This window comes from Odontesthes bonariensis, chromosome 6, assembly GCF_027942865.1.
Source record: "Odontesthes bonariensis isolate fOdoBon6 chromosome 6, fOdoBon6.hap1, whole genome shotgun sequence".
Lineage (NCBI taxonomy): Eukaryota > Metazoa > Chordata > Actinopteri > Atheriniformes > Atherinopsidae > Odontesthes > Odontesthes bonariensis.
This window is the reverse complement of record NC_134511.1, coordinates 23,590,463-23,610,753: the sequence shown is the minus strand read 5'-3', so window position 1 is coordinate 23,610,753 and position 20,291 is coordinate 23,590,463. Positions and strand designations below refer to the sequence as shown.

The 20,291-nt window shown below is 40.9% G+C and overlaps 1 protein-coding gene across 4 annotated transcripts; it reads left to right on the top strand.

Annotated features, from left to right (window-relative positions):
• Positions 1–1,417: 1,417 nt before the first annotated feature.
• On the top strand, positions 1,418–20,160 carry LOC142382332 (transforming acidic coiled-coil-containing protein 1-like). 4 transcript variants are annotated; one of them, XM_075468066.1, is made up of 13 exons: positions 1,418–1,709; positions 8,593–8,684; positions 12,178–12,601; positions 13,948–14,002; positions 14,103–14,184; positions 15,752–15,798; positions 16,674–16,805; positions 16,907–16,983; positions 17,208–17,251; positions 17,392–17,552; positions 17,978–18,084; positions 18,173–18,293; positions 18,432–20,160. In XM_075468066.1, the coding sequence occupies exons 1-13, from the start codon at positions 1,645–1,647 to the stop codon at positions 18,498–18,500; spliced, it is 1,476 nt and encodes a 491-aa protein (XP_075324181.1). In that variant the 5' UTR covers positions 1,418–1,644; the 3' UTR covers positions 18,501–20,160. The 4 variants fall into 4 exon arrangements, with proteins under 4 accessions (XP_075324181.1, XP_075324180.1, XP_075324179.1 ...); XM_075468065.1 differs by having other exon boundaries at positions 16,671–16,805; XM_075468064.1 differs by lacking the exon at positions 1,418–1,709 and adding an exon at positions 6,639–7,146.
• The last annotated feature ends 131 nt before the right edge of the window (positions 20,161–20,291 follow it).

Sequence of the window (20,291 nt, the reverse complement as noted above, 5' to 3'; positions counted from 1 at the left end):
TTTTCGTACGCAGTCGTACGCATGCTCGTGTGATTATCACACGTGTGATAAATTGCAGCGTGACCTGGCCTGCAGCGTTGGACATAACCATGAGGTAAGTCCAAGACGTACACCTGAATTCGACATTTTTTTTAAAAACACAAACAAAAAACGGTTAAAAACTGTTTGCCCTTCTGCAAGCTAAACCGCGTGCATTTGCTCGCAATTCGCATCGTTGTACAGTTATCAAGCAAAGAAAGACCAGTAACTAGTGCTGCTTTTACCTTACCTTTTTTTTTTTTTTAATTTTTATAATCACATTTTTAGAAACAAAACCTTGCATAGTCAGTCCCATCAGGAAAAGTTTATTTCAGTGCTACTCTGCTGTCGCACAATGTTTGGGGTTGTGTCTCGTTGAAAATGAGTTCTAAGTTCAAGGGCCTCAGATTTAACACAGTTTCATGTGATTCTTGTCAGTGGGAGGAAAAAGGCACCAAAGCCTCTCTGTAGTCCTCAAAGGCTGGTCTGTGCAAGGCCTGGACATCACTGCTTGACCCCTCCCAGCATCTTAGAGTTTACTCATTTAATCAAGAGGCTGAGTGGATGGGACGGGCTAATGATCTGGCTCTCCGCTCCTGGATTAAACCAATAATGTATAAAAACAGGTTTCAAGACTTTCTTTTACATGCTTTATGAAACAGTGTTTTGAGTTGCTTTTCTTATGTTCGTATTTTTGTCTGTAAAGTTTCAGCCGTGGTCATAAAGTGCAAAACACATCACTGGAAAAAGACCCAATATTTAATTCAGTAAAAGCAATGACGTTTCAGATGACACAACAAATTAACAACAACAAAAGATGGCGGCATTTTTCTTTTTAAATGTTTTTTTTTTTTCCATCATATTCACTGATGTTGTGTTTTAGTTTTGGTTGCGACGTTATCTCCAGTGTTGTGTTTTTCACCTGTTTCAGTGGAAGAGGTGAAAGTGTATCTAATGAGGAGCTTAGGAAATGAAAGCATGCGAACAAACTGAGAACCTTTGCAGGGAAGGGCATGTGTTTTGTCATGGTAAACCCTTGGGGGTGGGCTTTGGGTCACAGCGCGTAGTGGGAATGTGTTACAACAAGTGGAGCTGTGTTTTATTCCACCAACTCTCCCTCCTCCTGGATCTCAGATCTGTTATTCAGCTGACTAACAATAGGAGAGACCCTTTCTCTCTTGAACAATACCACTGAAGCCTGCCAGACACACACGCTCCATCTAACCCCTCCTACTCCCTCACACACACTCAACCTCTATGTCCCATCTAAGGGCTTTGCTCTGCTTGATGAGAGAATGTAAACTGCCTCTGGTTAGTGTTTGAAAGAGAGGGAGATGATGGAGGCTGAGAAGTAGAGCAAGGAGGCGGGACTGTCACCAGGGCTGTTCATGTGTACTATTCCTGATACTATAGAGCATCAACAGAGACGATAACAGAGGAAGGATGGTGAGAGCAGAGGCTGGTTGGTTAAGTAATGTTTAGTCAGTCATGAGAAGTAGCACATCGTGGGGCTGTTACACAGCGGCAGGCTGTCTGGAGGGGAAGCAGAGGTGAACCTTGGAAGGGGAACAGGATATTCAGAGCATCTGGAATAAACCTATAAGAAGCACAGACTTTGCTGTTGCCATGGGGGGCTCCCTCAGCCAGAGCAGGAAAGGATCCTTCAGCTCTCCAAGGAAGAAAAGCAGCATGTAAGACTGGATTTGTTATGTTTACCATGTTTGTGTGCAAATCTGGAATTTGTGAGCTTGTTGGCTCCATTTAAGAGGAGTGGAAGCTAAGGACTTGAAGGGCAGTGCTAGGACTGAAAGCAAATTGGCCCATCATGCCACACTGTTCAAAGCATCATCTGCTTAGACAGTTTGAATACTATTTAGATATTCAAATATAAGAAGAGGCAGAGGGCAAGACAGAGGAGTGGCACAGCTGATAACCTATGTAGAGAGACTAATGTCATGAAAATGAGCTGATTGGCAGGCTCATGAAAATGAAAGCACTACCCTTTCTTGGTTTTAACAGATTCTGCTGATGTAGTTTTAAGTGTCTTACCAGAGATACAAGCTGCTTTTGCCTATTAGTTATGCAGCTGTGACCCTAATTCAAAGATGATATTTTAATCATAGGAGCTGCGCAGTTTGTTTCTGGGATAGCAGGTTCCAGAAAGTCCTGTTTTATTCATGCAGTGCTTCCAACTTCCAACTTTCTGGAGCCTTATTGTTGACAAAATATATTGAAAGGGAATGATAATGTTCCTGTGCTATTATCAGCATTTGTCAGCTTAAATGCACTTAAAGCCCCTTCTGCTTTCTCCTCTTTTCCCTCCAGTTCTTTGCAAGAAGAGTTATTGTGTTCACTTTGTCCTAGAAGTGATACTTTTCGTTACCATTTTTAAAAGCTTTTGGAAGCCCCTTGTGGTCGATTGCTTTATCTTGATGATAACATTCATTCATGTTGGAAGCATTGCAGGCATACACTGAAACAGATGTTTTGGAGATGGCGGCAAGACATACAGAAACATGTGGGCTTCACGATCCGACAGTTCGGAGAGACAATAGCAATACTGCTTGATATTTTGGTGTTAAAAAAAGATCCCTCACACCAGAAAAGCACCTTCTTCATTCATCTGTGTTTGTGTTAGGTCAGGTGGGGGTTGGGGTCCTCCCTGTGGGAAAACAGGGAAGCCAATTATTGCTACTGGCTTGCAGCTTTCAGTGCGTGGACTAATTTTAGTCAGCTTATTCATCCATTTTCATATTAACTGGAGCAGTCATGGATGTACTGCTCTGCTTTCTAAAAGCCAGGAACTTACAGATACTGAAGTCCCACGCTGGGAACAGACTGACCTGCATTTGGAGCTCATTACCTTCTGCGGTGGTATAAACTCGGAACTGTTGGCAGGAAAAACTATTCTTATCTTTGGTGAAAGACGCTTTGTGAAATCTGAGGGTAAATACTTTGACATTGCATAAGCCTTCACTGACCATGTTTTCTAGCATAAGAGTGAAGCTCACAGCTGAAGTATAGTATTACAGTAATGGCTGGAAATCTTTATACTCTATCTCGGTTTCCAGTCAAATATATACATTTCCTGTATACTGTATTATGTAGGTTTGTTATGTAGATATTAGAAAATATAGATTTAAAAGGCAAAGAAAATGGATAAACAAATAGAAAAACATTGAGATGGGTTGGTGGGACATGGGGGCGGGGGGTTGCGTGCTCCCTTTGTTCCGCTATACTCAGGGACAGTTGCTCAGCTGGTGTCCACACATGACTCGTCTTTGTTTTTCATGCCACTGCCATTCATGCTGATCTACAGTAGTGTAACACTCTTCTTCCGCTCCACTCGGTCTAACTCTGTTCACTCTGCATTGGTTTTCTGCTCTGAATGCAATTAACTGAATGTTTCCTGTAAAGGATGAGACATCATCAGTGACTAAGACCACTGTGCTTCCCAGAAAAATAACAAGGAGTTTGGCGCATCAGTCTTGAGTTAGAGAGAGCTATATATATATATATATATATATATCTTGTGAGTGCGTGGTGTCTTGTATAACTCTGAGCTGCATTCAAGTATAGCAATCAATATATGTTAGCAAATGTCAACTGCCCTATCTTGCTCTCTACATATCTCTGTATATAGTCTGAGGATATTAGCATGGGTCAATACACTTGAGACTCGTTCCTGAGTGGTTGCCATGGTGACACCAGAAACCCGTCAACTCTCTTTAAGCTCCCAAAGGTGACATCAGACTTGTCATGGATATGGCTCCCTTGGTTTCTCTTACACGTTGCTTTTTCCCCCGGCTCCTTTTCTATCACTGAATTGATGGCTGAATCTAAAGGCTGCTGTCTCTACTATCTTTTTTTCTCTTATGTGAGGAATATAAGTCGAACAGTGACCACCAGATGGAGCTGTATCATGTGACATAGTCACGCACCGATAACTATGACGTCTCTAGCTGACATTTCAGGAGAAAAAATAATTCACTGTGTCTTATTTTTGATGATTTAAAACGTCACAAGTTTCACTTTAGCACAATTGTCTCCCAGTATGAATTTGACTTGTAGAGAGGTTCAACACACACATTCTTAAAATAAAATTCGGAGAACCTCATGAAATATGTGAACAAAACACAACAAACAAACACAGATCCATCTCGAGACTGATGTATAGATGGAGTCCCTCATGTGCCTCCAAGCTAGTGCTAGTGGGGGGGGGGTCGCTTTTTGCTTAATTGATGAGAAGATAAACACATTGCTCACTGAATTTCATGAGATGTGGCCTATTACAGTATGTCTTCCCTGGCACAGAGACTTAACATAAATATTTATCATCTAAGGACGGATATTTACAGCTCATTTCAAAGAAATCCATCTGGACCGTAGTTCTGTTTGAAAGGAGGAAGATTTAGACTCGGAAGTAACACTGCAGTGAGATTCAGACTAAATTTATTTTGGCATCGAGGGTATTAAGAGCAGAGATAAACAGTTGACATACCTCGCTGATTCCTTCGCAGTGTGTGCACATTCATATTTCTCTCATCCAGTACCCGATCCCCTCTGTTGTGGCTTGCAGACATGTTTATCATGGCTGATGTTATTCTTAGCTCATAACCACACATGCTCCTATCAGTCAGAATCTAATTAATGATTAAGGATTTGCATTCTTGCTGGATTGACTTACTATAAATGTGTAAAATAGCCAGGCTCATGTGTATTTAATATGTCTGTTTATCTGCTTTGCTACTTTCAAAAATGTGAGCTAAGCTGACAGTCTTAGTTTATGGGTGTATGTATGTGTGGGTTTTCCTGCTGGTGCACTGCTATTTGTGGTTTCAAGGAATTACATAAGAGCTTATTCTCTTTCCTCTCTTTTTTTGTTCTCTGTCAGTGTTTTGAGCTACCAAAGAGAAACAGGGGTATTTGCAGTGTTGTCTGCATGCCTGTCTAGTAACACAGCTCCAAGGTGTGGCTGGTTAAAGAGTTGTGTCCTTTATGTTTTGATGGGTGTTGTAGGCTCCAGAGAGATTTTCTTCTGTAACAGCAGGTTTGTCTTCTTAGCTGTCCTGACAGATGAGAAAACAAAGAAAAGGAGACAATGTGGGGAAAGAAAGGCAAATTTTTTTTTAGTTTCTCATCCTGCCCAACGTTCGCTCGCTTTCTTTCATTCTCTTTGATATCCAGAATACTCTCAACCTCATCGTCTGCCTGTGTCTCTCGCCACCTTTTGAGTTGATGCTGTTTTCTATGAAACATGCTTGAGTAATTCTTCTCTTTGGCTGTCAAAAATTGAACAGAGCCTCTTTCTCCGTGTTCACCAGTGTGTACCATTATTTGAGACTGTGTCGGTGCATGAAATTTCTGTCGGCCCGTGTGCGTCTTTAACGCAACTCATTGTGATCTTGTATCTTCGTTTTTTCTTTCCTCATATCTGAGTGTGAGCTGTAAGCAGCAGGAAAAACACTTTAAAGTGCAAAATCAAAAGAGGAACGTCTTTCGTGTCTCTTTGCGTTCACTTTTTTTGCACAGTGGCTGAATCATCATTCTGTTATTAGATTAGTCACGGTCCATGTTTTTCCAAAGAACCCGTCTTATCCGGCCTAGATATCCTTTGTGTGTGGGCCTCTGTGTCGGAAAGAGATGTACAAATGTGAAAGCCTGGATTTGGAGTTACATAAACCACCAATGACCAGCCGCAGAGGAACACGTGTGATCAGTGATGAGAGCTTTCATCTCAATTTCTTCCGTCGTGATGGGCAACTGCATCATCATTGCCGAATCTGGGTCTGTTGTATTGATTTATGTTGGGCTGGCCTGGATATTTTCAGTGAACAATGGATCCTCAGTTTTGTTACACCGCGTGGCATTAGCAGCAAGTCCGATTTCATATGTCTATGTGAGTTATAATGGGAACATTCTTAGTCCCTCTTGAAAATATTTGCTCATGCTTTTATCACAAGAAAAGAAGCAGACAATAATTGCTCTGTTTTTGCAAAGCCCTGTCATAATTGCCCCCAGTCTTTGCTGCCAAGTAAACAAACTATTAACATCTCAGATTCCCGTCGGAATACCTTTTATAAACTAACAGTGATCATACTATGTGAGAACAACAGATTTGACAACACTTGTCTGTTTTAAAACAATAATAAAAATGGAAAGTGTACCTAGAAAAGCATCGCAGTGTAATGTCCTTATTAGATACCTAATTCAAGTTTAGTTTTTAAGTAATATCAGGCTTTATATGCAAGTATCCTTTCAGAAATGTAGGGTTTTGTAGCGGTATGAATTCTTTTTTTTATTTTATTTTTTGGTTTGTTTGTTTTTTAGATCCCAACTCGTTTCCTTCCTTATTTCTTAAAATACACTGTATGCCACATCATTTCCTCCCTCCTACCGTGATCTCTTTCCATCTGCTCTCTTGAAGACACAAACGTCTGTTCGTCTGTCTGTTCCAAAGAAACCAGACTCTTCTTGCCTCTTAAAACAGGAAACATTCCCTCTCCTTCACCCTCAAAAAACCCAGAGAGTAGGGAGGGAGGGGGAGAAGAAAGGCAGGCGAGTTAGCAAACACGTGGGAGTGGAGCGAGCCGATGTGTGTTAACCAGCTGATCGTCCACCCAGGCAGAGTAGGAAGAGGGAGACGGAGGGGAGCCGAGGGGGGAGTGACTGCTGATGCTCCAGTAATCTGCACCGCTTTAGTCAGTGCTGTGGAGGGCAAAGCAGAAACAGAAGCAGCTGCAGCAGTGTTAGGCACGTTCCTCTGGCACGAGCGTCAACAACACAGAAGAGCAGGATGGTAAAGCTAAACCGCTAAGCAAGATGAGGAAGTGAGCCTCCCGTATAGAGAGCAAGACAGGAGGCAGTTCTACAGGCTTTTTAATTTGCAGTTCAAAGACTGTTTTAAACTGGAAAATCACAGAGTTGCCTATTTGATTGACAGCAACGGCACTGTAAACTGATCCAGAAGAAGAGGAAGTTTTCTATTAAACCTTCGAGGTAACATCAACGACGTGTAGAGATGTCCTGGTTGTCTCCGGTCCAATGGGCCAAATGGACATGGTCAGCAGTGACTGGAGATACAGGAGATGATGGGCAACCCACAGCGAAAGATGACAGAGAGGACAAGTAAGAGGGCAGGGCCATGGGTGCATTACTGTGTGTTTGTGTGTGTGTGTGTGCGAGTGCAGACAGAACGATGGCTGGTTTTGTACGAGACACAATGTCAGAAAAAGCTTCTCGATGCCATAGATGTGTTTTTTTTGTGATGAGTCATACTGATAAGCGATGGATATATACACACAGACGGCATCACGCACACGGATGAAGTGAAGCTGTGGTGTAAGAAAAACTAAATGACCAAATTTTTAGTCAAAGTGCAGATATTGTTTTGTGTGTACCTGTTTTCTGTGCAGACACAAAAGATATAACTGTCTAGACCTGTGTTTGGGTGTGTGTGTGTGTGTGTGAACCATCTGAGGCAGTTGGGAACAGTTGACAAAAGCTGGTGGATTGGATAGAAAGCCACAGTTTCCAAAGCTTTTGATGCATTTTTTTTTTCCTCCTGTCCATTTCTATTTTCTAAGTAACCACCCAAGACTGCAGCCGTTGGGGCCGTCACTGGGCTGTTCTCCCGTGTGTGTGTGTGATTGGGAGTATTTACATAAGGATAAGCTCTGACAGTGGTGTTGTATAGAGTCTCAGAGCTTGTGAATGTGTGTGTGCCTTTTATGAGTTATCAGAGATGAAGTGTTATTGGGTGCTGGCACAGTGAGCTGTGTTCCCTCTTGTGCTGTTTTTCATTAGAGTGCGGACGTTTTGATGTGCCTTTAAGTGTCTGAGTATGGGAACACGCACACAAACGCTCACTGTTGATGTCCTTCCCCTTCTTTTATTTTCTCCACAGTTGGGAACACATTTGGTCTGGGTGTCCAGGCAGCCCACTATGCAAGCCAAAAACTGTGTGTGTGAATTAATGTTGTGGGACACAAGGTTTCGTGATTGAGGAGCAAAGGATGCAGGTGGCCTTGTAGGGCTTTGCTTCCTCTCCTCTCCCTTCCTCTGACTTCCTTTGAAATAAAAACAGCTTGTTTATTTTGAGCTGCATTGAACTGTGAAGTCCATTGTTTTCATGCTTCTTTAAGAAAATAGAAAACTGATACTGGAAAGCCATTGTTTTTTGTTAGAATGAATCTGACACTCTTGCATATGATGAAAGACTTCATAGTTCTGCATAAAAGTATGCAGCGTGCATATAAATTTAGATGATAAAGATAAAGATAAACAGTTTCAAATCTGTTCTCATTGTTTACTTGAGCTTTAAACCAGTCAGTGTGAGTTCTTGTTGTCACATGTTCTAAATCATTTCATAGAATATGGATGTTGGTCATTTTTCTTTTTGCACAAAATTTGCGATTGTTCCAGATAGTATCCCAAATAACTGAGCTCAGTTAGAGCTGTGTCTGCTTTGTCTTAGTCTTTTTAAAATTTTTAGTAAGTTTTAGTCTTTGTCTCTGAAAGCTATCTTATTAAGATGAAACATGAAAGCACTCAGTTTAATCCTCTCTCCTACAGTTCAGACTCCGAGGGGACCTACGACACTCCAGAGGCCGAGTCTCCAGTTGTTGTGAAGCTGATAGGCCAACTGGACAACTCCACCCACACAGGTGAGATGTTGGAGCGCAGCTGTGTGGTCAGTCTACTGTTTGGTTGCTTGTCAAACACTATCAAACTCAAATGTTGATATTAAACACTATGAAGAAGGTCTAGGCACCGTTTACCTTATGATCACTTAACAGTCCATCTGGCCAGGTTCGAAGCTATGCATTTTTGGCCCAGCCTCAGTGGGTCAGACTAGTCCGTGTCCTATAACACCAGCTGTGGGTGGGCTTAAGGTGTGTTAATAGAAACAGTGACGGCTCCTAAGTACAACATAAGTTATACCACACGTTGAGTGGGGCCTAATGGAAAGAAGGCTTGGAACAGCACTTTTCATGACTGAAAAGATTTTTCAGTTCTTCCTTTTGGCTCAGCTGGTAGCTGTTTGTTTACCTGAGTGGATGCTTCATCCAATCAACCTCAAAGTATTCTTTGAAAGTGTCTGACTGCTCCCTCTAACAGCTTCCCAGATTGGTCCGTATAACAAACTTTTTTTTTTTTTTTTCCCTGTGTAACTGAAATGTATTTCAGTATTGAATGTAAATAACAGACATATGATACACTGTCAGATTGGTAGTCTCGTCTGTTTGTCTTTTCAATCAAATCCCTCCTGTAAAACTTGATACAATTACAACTTTTAAGGATTATTTTACATACAGTGTGTAGAATGTTTGTATGGCTGCTTTTACTCTTGCAAAAATAAGTAATGTGACTTCCATTGAGTAGATGTGCAAATATTACGGTATGCTTTGCCTGCCGGGGACATTGATAAAACAGCTGTCACCTTACTGTTGACAGCTTTGTTCCTGATGTTTTACCAACTAATCTGAACAATCTGAGATAGTCAGAAATCAAGTGCTGGTTTTACTGTCTTTTAGGGTTAGGGTTAAAACGGCTGAAATAGCTTTTCCTTTCAGAGTCATCATTGTGGTTGAAAGAGGGTTTGTTGGATTTATTGTTGTAAAGTCACATCTTTTTACATCAAATTTTATAAAGACATTATTTAAAGGAACAAAAGATCCGCTAATGTGTCAGGTTTGGATACTTTAGTGTTGGTGCTAGTAAATCAGATCTAAATAAAGAGTGAGTCAGATGGGTGAAAGCAGAGTTATCATCATCATTACTTACAATTCATAGCTTGCTGCCTAATGTGATGATCCAGCCATACATCCATGAACTGTACTTACTATAGGGGGTCACGGGGTGCCTGTTCCAGCTGACACTGTACAAAAGTTAATGTTCGCCCCGGACAGGTTGACAGTCCATCATTGGGCCAAAACCGAAAGGCAGACAAATGTGCACACTCACATTTATAGTGAGAACATATAACACTGATCTGACAATCATCGCAAATAATACTTTGTTGGTAAAGAAATATTTTTCTTTATCTCTTTCTTTTTCAAGTAGGATGAACTGACACTTTACTGTTGCAGTAATTATACTAATTCTGTAAACTGCAGCTTTACTCTGTTATCAGGAACATATGGTGTTGACCTGCGTTAACATGCCTGAGTCAGATCTTACATTGGTGTGCAGTCCTCTACCTGAAGCATGGATATGAATGGTAATTAGAAATGGAAATGATCTGTCTTTGGTAGAAGTTCTGAATAAAATGGCTGCTAGTTGAGTTATGTCTTTCTGAAAGTGCCAAAGAGTCTCGCTGGTTTCCAGTCCCTCCTCCTCCCACTTCTGCTTCAGTTGGCCTGCTTTCACCCACACACACATTGCCATGGTGATTATTGGGGTTATCCACAGTGCCATTTCTGTGCAAAAACAAATATGAATCTCACCACTGTTTGCAAACTCAGATTCTGTATCAGTGATCATTAAAATAAATTGATTTGGACAGTTTTATAATTGAATAAAATCCTTTTGCATGGATTGAATGTCTCAGCTGTTTGGAGTCATACATGCTTTGACGACAGTATATGGAAAATTTGCCAGAAAGCAACAAATTTAAAATTATTTATTTTTATTATTATTGAGTCCATTTACAGGCAGTAACCATCTCCTTTGCATGTCACATAGTCAGAGCAAAATCTGAGTTTGTTTCATAAATAGATCAACAACTGTATAAAGCAACTCCTATAATTAGAAGACTCAAATGGGTCTGCGTGTGCATGGGAACAACCACACGGCACCCTTCTACCCATATGTGCCTTTGAACGATTATGTATATGAAACCTGAGACCGCTGTGTGTTTACGTATATCTGTTTCTCTCTCAATGACACTGCCTTACTTCCCTCTGTCTCCCTTTCCTCTTTCTCATGAGTTGTGAAACAGTAATAAAGCCCAGTGTTGCTAGGCCATGTGGTGGGGTGTACTCTGCATGACTGGGTGTGGTTACTCTACATCTGTTCCTTGTCTCCAAAGGGTGTGCATGTTGTGCATCTGAAAGTACCAAGATTTTGAGCTGCAGCTCATAAAAAAACTTACATTAATTGACTGTATGATGTAATGAAAAGTGATGTTGGAAACTGTCACCCAGTGAGCTGAAAGCAGTGACTTCATTCATTTTGTGTGTTGAGAAGAAGTATGGTGGAGGTTGTTGTGGGTTTATTATTGTGTGTAGTTTGGTGGGGGTGATTATTTTCAGCAACAAAGATGCCTGTGTTTCAGCAGCAGTGTGACTCAACCGAGACCAGCCTGCTATGGTCGTTAGCTAGCTGTTAACGGGATGTCTGGGGACACAGGAAGTGATGTGTTCGCTGAGGAAGCCAACAATCATTTTAAGAGCTCCAACAAGAGAAGCCAAAGTTTCATCAATCATTTCGATATTAAATCCCTGAATGATGATAAAAATCCTCAGGTAGACACAAGCTGGGGAAGTGAGGATTTACGGTTTACTAACGGGGGTTTGAGGAGGTGCATTCACAAGTACTTCCTTTACAATTCTAATGGGAGCCTCTCTCTTGCTGATGCCAGCTCCTGGACAGTTACTGTTTACTGGTGAGAAAAGCATTTTTAGCATTTAAAGACTGAGATATTTGATAGAGGAATCAATTGCTGCTCTTGATTTGGAAATGAATAACTGTTTGGCAGCGAGTCAGTCAAACGAGCTTAAAATGGGATTGGGAGTGTTACAATGGAGCAGATGCTAACTTCACTTTAATGTCTTAAGTCTCTCATTTGTAACAGAAAAAAATGTTCAGTGTTCTTTCTAATTTTTTTTGCTGCTGGAATGAAACATCCTGAATCTCCTACAAATGGTTAAAAAATCAGCTGTTAAGATAGGAGCCCTGTCTTCTCTAGGTCTTGATCTGATTTCACTTATGTCTTGAAATTCATTTCAAGATTCTTGTGATCACATTCGCAGGTCAGTTATTGAAAATACAACCTAGTCCCATTTCATTAATACATTTTCTATTAATAGAAATGGATTAATAGAAATCTACCAGTTCATCTTTTCATAGACCTTTTTGTGTCTGTTTTTTTTCTTTTGCTGTATAAACTAACTTATCTTTTCCTGTTTTTTGTTTTTTTTTCTCTTTTTGTTACAGTTCTTTCTGATGTTTCAAACCAAATTCTGGACAAGAACTCCAACCAGGATGTTGCCACAGCTCCATCCCAAGAGGTTGACTCCCTTAACAATCTCACTGGCTTCTCTCGTAACAATGGAAACTTCAGTTTGGATCAGAACCTCAATTTGACCTTAAGCCCTAAACCTGGTGCTGAAGAGGGCCTCTCCCCATCCAGCCATCTGTCCCAGACTCAATCTCTGCGGCCTCCATCACTGCCCGTCCTCTCTGCACTGAACAAACCTGATCCTTCGGAGGTGGACGAAGAGGCCCCGCTGACATCTGACTCCAGCCCCAACTCAAACTTGACCGTCAGTGATGACATTTGTGTGGATCCTGATTTGCTCAATGGCAACGTGAGATCAGAAATTAAATTGACCCATGAGACCAACAACTCAATTATCACGTGAGTAAGACAGTATAGAGGCACACACCCAAAGGTCAGTCCTCCTCAGTGATCCATCATAATCTTCCTCGCCCCATTTGGTTGCTGCAGTTACACACAGGCTGAAAGTGAACTTATGTCACCCACAGATTTAGATTCTAAATAGTCCTCTCTTTCATTGGCTGCAGGGAACAGTAGTGAATGCATCTTTTGTTCACAATGAACCTGAAATGATTTAAGTGTTTCTATTTTAACCTACAGTGGAGGCCTGTTGTGCATCTTGAAAAGACTCGTCAGCTGTCGTTTCTCCTCTTCAAATGCATTCATTATTCACCAGTATTATTATTTACTTTGATTTATAGGTTTTGTTAGATTTTATCCACATGTGCTCATTTAGGACTGTGTTCACATTACAGTGCCAGATTAACTGTTTTACGAGCTGCTTTGTGTTTGAGGGCAGAGCATTTTCTTGAATGGTTATGAGGACTTAAAGTGTGAAACAGTGACCCCTTGTGGTTTGTTTTTCATCACATCCCTTTATTTCCAGTGACTTAGATTAAAAAACTTTACTTTTCAGCAACAAGCTGATATTTTTGATGAGCAAAAAGTGCAGTTTCCAATACACAGTAAGACCCTCTGATGGGGTGAAAAGCTGTCATAGTCTTATATTGACATTTTCTTTTATGTTTGCCTCCAACATCAGACAACATCAATTGTATCAATCAATATATTGTTTCAATTGACAGACAAAATGAGTCTGCTTGATTTCCTGTCGCACTCTCAGATGTCTGATTTTAAGTTTTGGTTTACCAAGCTACAATAACCCTGCCCTCACCTTGTGTTTAAGCTAACCCCCTGTCCCATCCTGTGTCTTTTCCTTCCCTTTTCTTCCACAACCTGTCATTCTGTTTCCCTTTTCTCCTTGTGACATCAGAACTTCTGAGCAAGTCCATTTCCTCTGTGTTCTGTTGTAAGTACTGTGTAGTTGTCTGTTTTGTAACTGCAGCTCTCTGTCCCGAACACATTCATAAACTCGTTCTCAGTTGCAAAGTAAAGTGAACTAAAAGTTTGAGAAATGCAATTGCAAAGTAGAGGACAGAAAGTGTTAGTGGAAACTCTTTAATTCCCTCTAATGCTCTGAGCAAATTTAGCAAACATTTCCATTAATCTGCTTTTTCTTCTGTGTAATTCAGCCCTTTTCGAAGAGCATGTGAGCTTAGCACAAACAAAACAAAGCTATGTGGTCCAGCTGTAGGGCTTTCTGTGTCTTCTTTCTTTTCTCATCATTGCACTTGTCCCCATGTACGCACATACAGAGCCATGACTCGGCTTGTGTTAACACTGATGTTGTTTACCCTCATGCGCAGGAACTCCTGTAAAGTAAAGCAAAACCAGTCCATGCAGAAGGACACAGGGGTCAAGGTAAGCTCTGTTTATGTTTCTACTGTTCAGCTTTTGAATGACGTCTGAGGGGAAAGCATAAGCTGGCAGAGTGATGATGAAGCTTCCTTTTTGTTTTAAGGATGACCATCATGGAGGCCACGCTACAGATGAGGAGAAGCTGGCGAGCAGTGTCGGCACTAAACCAGAAAAGGACCAAAAGAGTGAGTAAAAGGTTCAATTGTGGTCTTCTTTCATGCTCATAATGTCCAATTAAAAGTCACAATGAACACTGTTACAATAGTGCATAGTTGAGTTTTAACACAGTGAAGGACTCTGATGTACAGAGACCAGATAACTATTAAAGTTTAGCCAGCATGCATTAGCTTCCCTCTGGGCAGATGATCAGTCATGGTCAATCAGTACCGGATGGCAACAAGGTCATCTGTTTCTACTGCTACACACAAACACTCAATGTTAATTAATCATTAACTTTACATGTGCTGTGTGCTCTACTGGCTGCAACTCTGAGTCATGAGCACAGAGGATGGTTTAAGACCATAGTATGACTTCTGTATCACAGGTCTGACCCTATGGGGAACAGCATGTAACCGCAGAGTGTGTCATATGTTGTCCGGCACCAGGATCTTCTGGGGCATATGGGTTGTAGAGGGTGGGGCTTGTTCAGATTGGAATCTGAGGGACTTTGCGCTGCATTTGCACTTTAGGCTTTATGTCATGTTCTTTGAGCCATGAAATTCACGAAAAGTCTTTGTTGTCATGGTGGTGCATTGTCCTGGGTGAGGATGCTGTTGTCAGGAAGTGCTGCTGCAATTAAAAGGGTGTGCTGTGATGGGTGATGCATACCAAAGTAAGAGCCACATGAATGCTGGGATACAAGTTTTGCCCGCAGAAAACTGATATGTGAACACAATGTAATTCACTTCATCATTGGCCTTTTGTTTCCAAAGATATGTTTATACTCTGACAGTTAATTTTGTTTAACAGATTTGCTGAGAGTACTCTCAGAAAATATCCGTTTCTCAAAGGTTTTTTGATTCTAAAGGTCAACAAAGAAAGTTGCAGAGGTGTTGATGTAAGCTCACTTTCATTTGTTACACAAAGTTAAGACAACCAGCCACTATGCCAGAATCATTTCAAGACTGTTTAAGATTCAGTCTTCAAGACACAAGATAAAAAGATTAATTCAAAGAAGAAGTGAAACAAGACCTCGTGTTATACCATGTGCTGCAGTGAGTCATAAAAGTATTTGGATCACTGTTTGAACAAGTGATGCCATCTCATCTCAGTCCCAGTGATCCATCCATCCATTTTTTTTATACCTGCTTAATCCAAGTGGAGCCTATCCCAGCTGTCATTGGGTGAGAGGAAGGAAACACCCTGGATGGGTCGCCAGTCCATCGCAGGGCCGCACAGAAAAAATGAGACACAAAACCTTCCACAGTCACTCCTATGGACAATTTAGAGTCACCTATCAACCTAACATGCACAGTCTTGGATGGTGGGAGGAAGCCGGAGTACCTGGAGAGAACCCAAGCATACACAGGGCGAGGTGACGATGCTAACCACCACACCACTGTGCAACAGTGCAGTATTTTATATTTGAAAAACCTTTTGGGCAGTAATGTAACATTTACCTTTCATTTACTCTCACCTGCTGTTCATGCTGATTAACTATTTTGGTCTGTATGATTATACTACTTATAAGTTATAACCCTAAATTGTTCTGAGCATGACTTTTTTTTTTTGTTCTTTTTTTTTCCCCTCCAGAATGCCATGTGATGTCCAAATCTGTGGCGTCAGACTGCTGCTCTGTGGTGAGGCACTGATCTCATTCTCCTTACATCTAATGTGTGACAGTTAGTTTATTCATCATCAGAGTGGGATGATGTCATGTACATTGGGTTAGAGTTGATGGTTTTTGTCAATATTTTGAATGTAATTGCAACACCAGTAACCACTAGGTGGGGCTGTAGCCCTCTTTGTCGCTGTCACCACCAGCACCATAGAGAGATTGTTTTGACAAGTCCAGTCATGTCCTAGCATCACATTCATAATGGCACTTTCACACCCATCTGCTTCATCATATACAGGCTAAACCATCTGCTTTAAGGCAGTAAATTTAAAAAGCAGAGGAAGTAAATTGATTTGTTGTGACTTATAGATGTAGTTGCCTGCCCAGTTTAGAGCCAGCTGCAATACAAGCTTTAGTCTGATCTGATAATGATGACTGCAGTGTGCTGTAGGGCAGCACGAGGTACTTAGCATCTGCCACCATGTCCGTCTGCTCAGGTGACAGATGGATTTAGATGATCACCTAGGAGATTAGAATATGAGTGTCTTAAATCCGGGGAAGGGCAAAAAGAGAGAATGAGAGAGACGGGTGAAGGAAAAGAAGGAACGCTGTTTGAAAGACGTGATTGGTACTGGGTGATAGATGAGACAGAGAAATGTTTGAGAATATGTGGAACAACAAAAAAAATAGATAAAGCTAAAATGTTCAAGAAACATAGCTCGCACTGAATTTATTTGAAAATAAAAGACAGCAGAACATTCAACTTTTATGGCAGTGTTAGTAAGTGCTGATTGTGAAAATGGATACATATTCAATTAATTTGTGGTTGAACCCATTATGGCTACTTGGATGCACAAGAAGAGATGGGCATTAATGAATTTCTTGTGCTCTCAGCAGTATGAGGACACGTGCAAACTGAAGAGCTCATCAGAGGGAAGTGAAATGCAGAAAACGGGAAGTCAAGTCCTGGATTCCATCTGCATCAGTGAGGCAGAAAAACAGGCAGTTCTCACCCTTATCAGAGAGGAGGTACCCACTTTCGTTTGTTTTAGCCTCAGTAGGTTGCACAGGTTACTGACAAGGCTAAAGTCAAGCACACAGTTCGGCTCACAGACAATGTTTCCTTTCAGATCATCACTAAAGAGGCTGAAGCCAATGACTGGAAGAAAAAGTATGAGCAGTGCAAACAAGAAGTCGATGAGATGAGGTTAGAAAACAGGCTGCCCTATACTTTCACTCAGTAGTCATGGAGGAGACTATCAACATGAGAAGTTTAAACGGATTGAGTGGTGATGTCACAGCACATATTCTGCAAAATTTGTTTTCCAGTTTATTAAATCATGATTTTGTGGTTTGGAGGTATTTGTGCAGCAGTAAGTTTGCTGTAAGTATAATCATTAAAAATCACCTTGTATCATGTCTTTATTACAGGAAGATTGTTGCAGAATATGAGAAAACAATTGCTCAGATGATTGGTGAGTAGAAAGCGGATATAGTCTACCAAAACATTCAAACTGTGACTTCTTGTCCTGTGCTACAAAGCAGCAGTTGAACAATACAATCGCTGTTAAAAGACTAATTGGCACTCCTTCATTTTATTTTCTCTATCAATCAGAGGATGGGCAGCGCAACACACTGAACTCCCAGAAGGCTTTGCATGCTGTTACAATGGAGAAGGAGGCCGCCCTGGCAGACCTGAACTCTGTGGAGCGCTCGCTTTCGGACGTGTTTCGGCGATATGAAAACATGAAGAGCACTCTTGAGGACTTTAAAAATGTAAGTGATATCAGGACAAGTTTCTGTCTCGGTAATAATTTGCAGGACATGTCATTTTCTGGTGATGGGATGATTAGCTATTGATGGCACAAACTCGGGGGTTGTAAGAGGATTAAGGTCAATAAAAGTATTGTGCGATTAGCGGTTGTCGAACTGTAATAGGTTCTGTTTAGCTTAATAGATTTTTCTCAAACATTCCCCCCCCCCCGGACCAAATCAACACAAAAGCCACCTGGTTAAAGCAGTTTAGGCCCAACTCTTGACCTCAATGAGCCAGAACTGGTTCAGAGCTGCTTCTTTTTTTTTTTTTAAAGGAGAACAGGATACAGTTCATATTAGAAAAAAATTAATAACCCCAATGTATTTGCTTTCTCCGTGTATACAGTTTATAAATAAACCAAACCGTGTTTGATCTTCACACGCAGAATGAAGAGGCCCTGAAGAAGTGTGCTCAGGAGTATCTGTCCAGAGTCAAGCAGGAAGAGCAGAGATACCAGACACTAAAAGTACATGCAGAGGAGAAACTAGACAAGTATGACAAGACTGAAGAGTTTCACCAAACTAACTAAATTCCTTCTGTTGTATAAAAAATGTATTAACTCCCCTTATGCGTCTCTCAGGGCCAACGAGGAGATCGCTCAGGTGCGGGTGAAGGCGAGCTCAGAGAATGTCGCACTGACAGCTAGGCTGAGGAAGGAGCAGATGAAGAATGAGTCTCTGGAGCAAGCCTTGCAGCAGAAGGTAGTAATCACCGTGCTGCATACTAATTCCGCACAACACCTTCAAAATAATAATAAAAAAAAAACATAATTCAGCACTGTTTTCAGTGTATATTTATTAGATGGAATGTACTTATCTTCCTTGATGGTGTTTTTACAGAATCAAGAGATCGAGGAGCTCACAAAGATCTGTGATGAGCTTATTGCCAAAATGGGAAAAGTAGACTGAGAATTATTTTAATGGGAATCAGCCTATATTGTCCCTCCAGCCCTGCCCACAGTCTTGCAGTGACACCCTGTGCATGCCCCAGACCAAGAAGCATCTCTTGTACAGTACCGTGTGCCTGCCCTACATCTCAGAGTTTGCTTATGTACAGACATCTGAAATAACCTTTTATGTTTTCTATAATTGCACTATCTGTGACCAGAACCTGTAAGGCCCTGTACATGTTGATTACATGCAATAACTTTATTTGCATTTTGCGCCCATTGTGGTGTCATCTGGAGCCCTTGAGCTTTTGTCCATCAGGCCAGTGAACAACAAATTCCTTGTGTCTCAACCTGTACTCCCAGCAGCTTAACGGCTAAATTCCCAGCCACTCCTTCTGCAGGATGACATCAGATTTAATGCCGGCTGGGGTTTGTTTTGAAGTTACATTTAGGCTTATGCTTCAATGGGCTTTTGATCAGGATTATTTTGTTCTGAAGCAACAATAGATAAATGTATTTTTATATGGAGTTCACTCTGCTTTCATTATGGAAGACCCAAGCTCAGAGGTATTGTTCTAGGATTTTTGGAGGACATGTTGTTCATTGTTCCTCAGAGTTTGTTTGGAACTCTCACTAAACCCAAGCTGCTAATGATTCTGGTTGATATCTGGTTTATGGTTTGACACATTTGGGATTCTGGACACTTCAAGTAGCCGCAGAAAGTTTTATCCACATGGAGACACACATGTCCGACAATCATCGACCTACCTGTGACTGTGCACCCCTGTCTGTACACTAACCTACATGAGGAATCCTGAACAACTGGAAAACTGATAAATAAAACACGGTGATTATATTTTGATTGAGGATATTTCCAATTATACAATTTGCAAGTGCTGCTATGTGTCAACAGTTTTTTTTTTTTTTTTTTTTTTTTTTTGTTTGTTTTAACCATCAGCCTCTTACTGATTGAGTGTCCAATAATCATATTTACCTCCTGCCACGAGGGAGACCTAACATCTTTGTCAGAGGTTTTGTTTGTTGCTCATGTGCGATGATGTGAGCTCTTTGTGCCTGTATTTACAGTAATGCACTAGTCATTCAACAAATAAAGATGTTTCTTTGCATGTTCATTCTCATAGCTTTGCATTTCTCACAGACGGTTTCTTAACTCACCAGTAAGCACAGGTTAGCCTTGGCACACTGTTGACATGTTATAGGTTTTTTTCCCCCATGGCTTTTAAAGAAATAAATTTCCTTTCCTTTCAAGAATCTAAAAATTCCAAGCTTTTGGAAGGATTTATATAGTCTAAAATGTGCACTTCTGTCCTTTATATTCACAAAATTTGGTGAAAGAAACTAGGGTTTTGAAAGAAAATCATTTAACTCTTTATTTTTTAAAGTTGTTTTACGCGGCCACATTTGACAAAGTTTTAGTTTGTGATAATGACATCCAATAAAATCATACGGATGAGCTACAGTATATTTGTGCCAGTCTGTCACGTTGCCTGTTGTCATTCGGCTACATTGTTTTATGAAATATTGTCTTCTAACTGAAGTCTCTTGGATTTTGCTTAAAATTTGTACTTGTGGGTCAGAAATGATCTCACACTTGTTCTGAAGTGACGTGAATGTGTTTACAGTTGCCTGAATAAACATTGATATAGCTTGTTCCTCTCCATTGTGCTTTTTTTTTTTGTAACTTCTACCGTTGTTCATGCACAACTTTTTCATCTACAATTCCGTTTGTGTCTCTTTTAGCCAGTATGCATCTCAGCCTACCTTCATATTACACTCAGTATAACGACTA

Bases quoted from the DNA above. Each gene is read 5' to 3' on its own strand.
- LOC142382332 (XM_075468063.1), top strand. From the start codon at position 7,040: ATGTCCTGGTTGTCTCCGGTCCAATGGGCCAAATGGACATGGTCAGCA. The intron at 12,602-13,947 runs GTGAGTAAGACA...CCTCATGCGCAG, and splicing joins ACCAACAACTCAATTATCAC to GAACTCCTGTAAAGTAAAGC. The intron at 18,294-18,431 runs GTAGTAATCACC...GTGTTTTTACAG, and splicing joins AGCAAGCCTTGCAGCAGAAG to AATCAAGAGATCGAGGAGCT.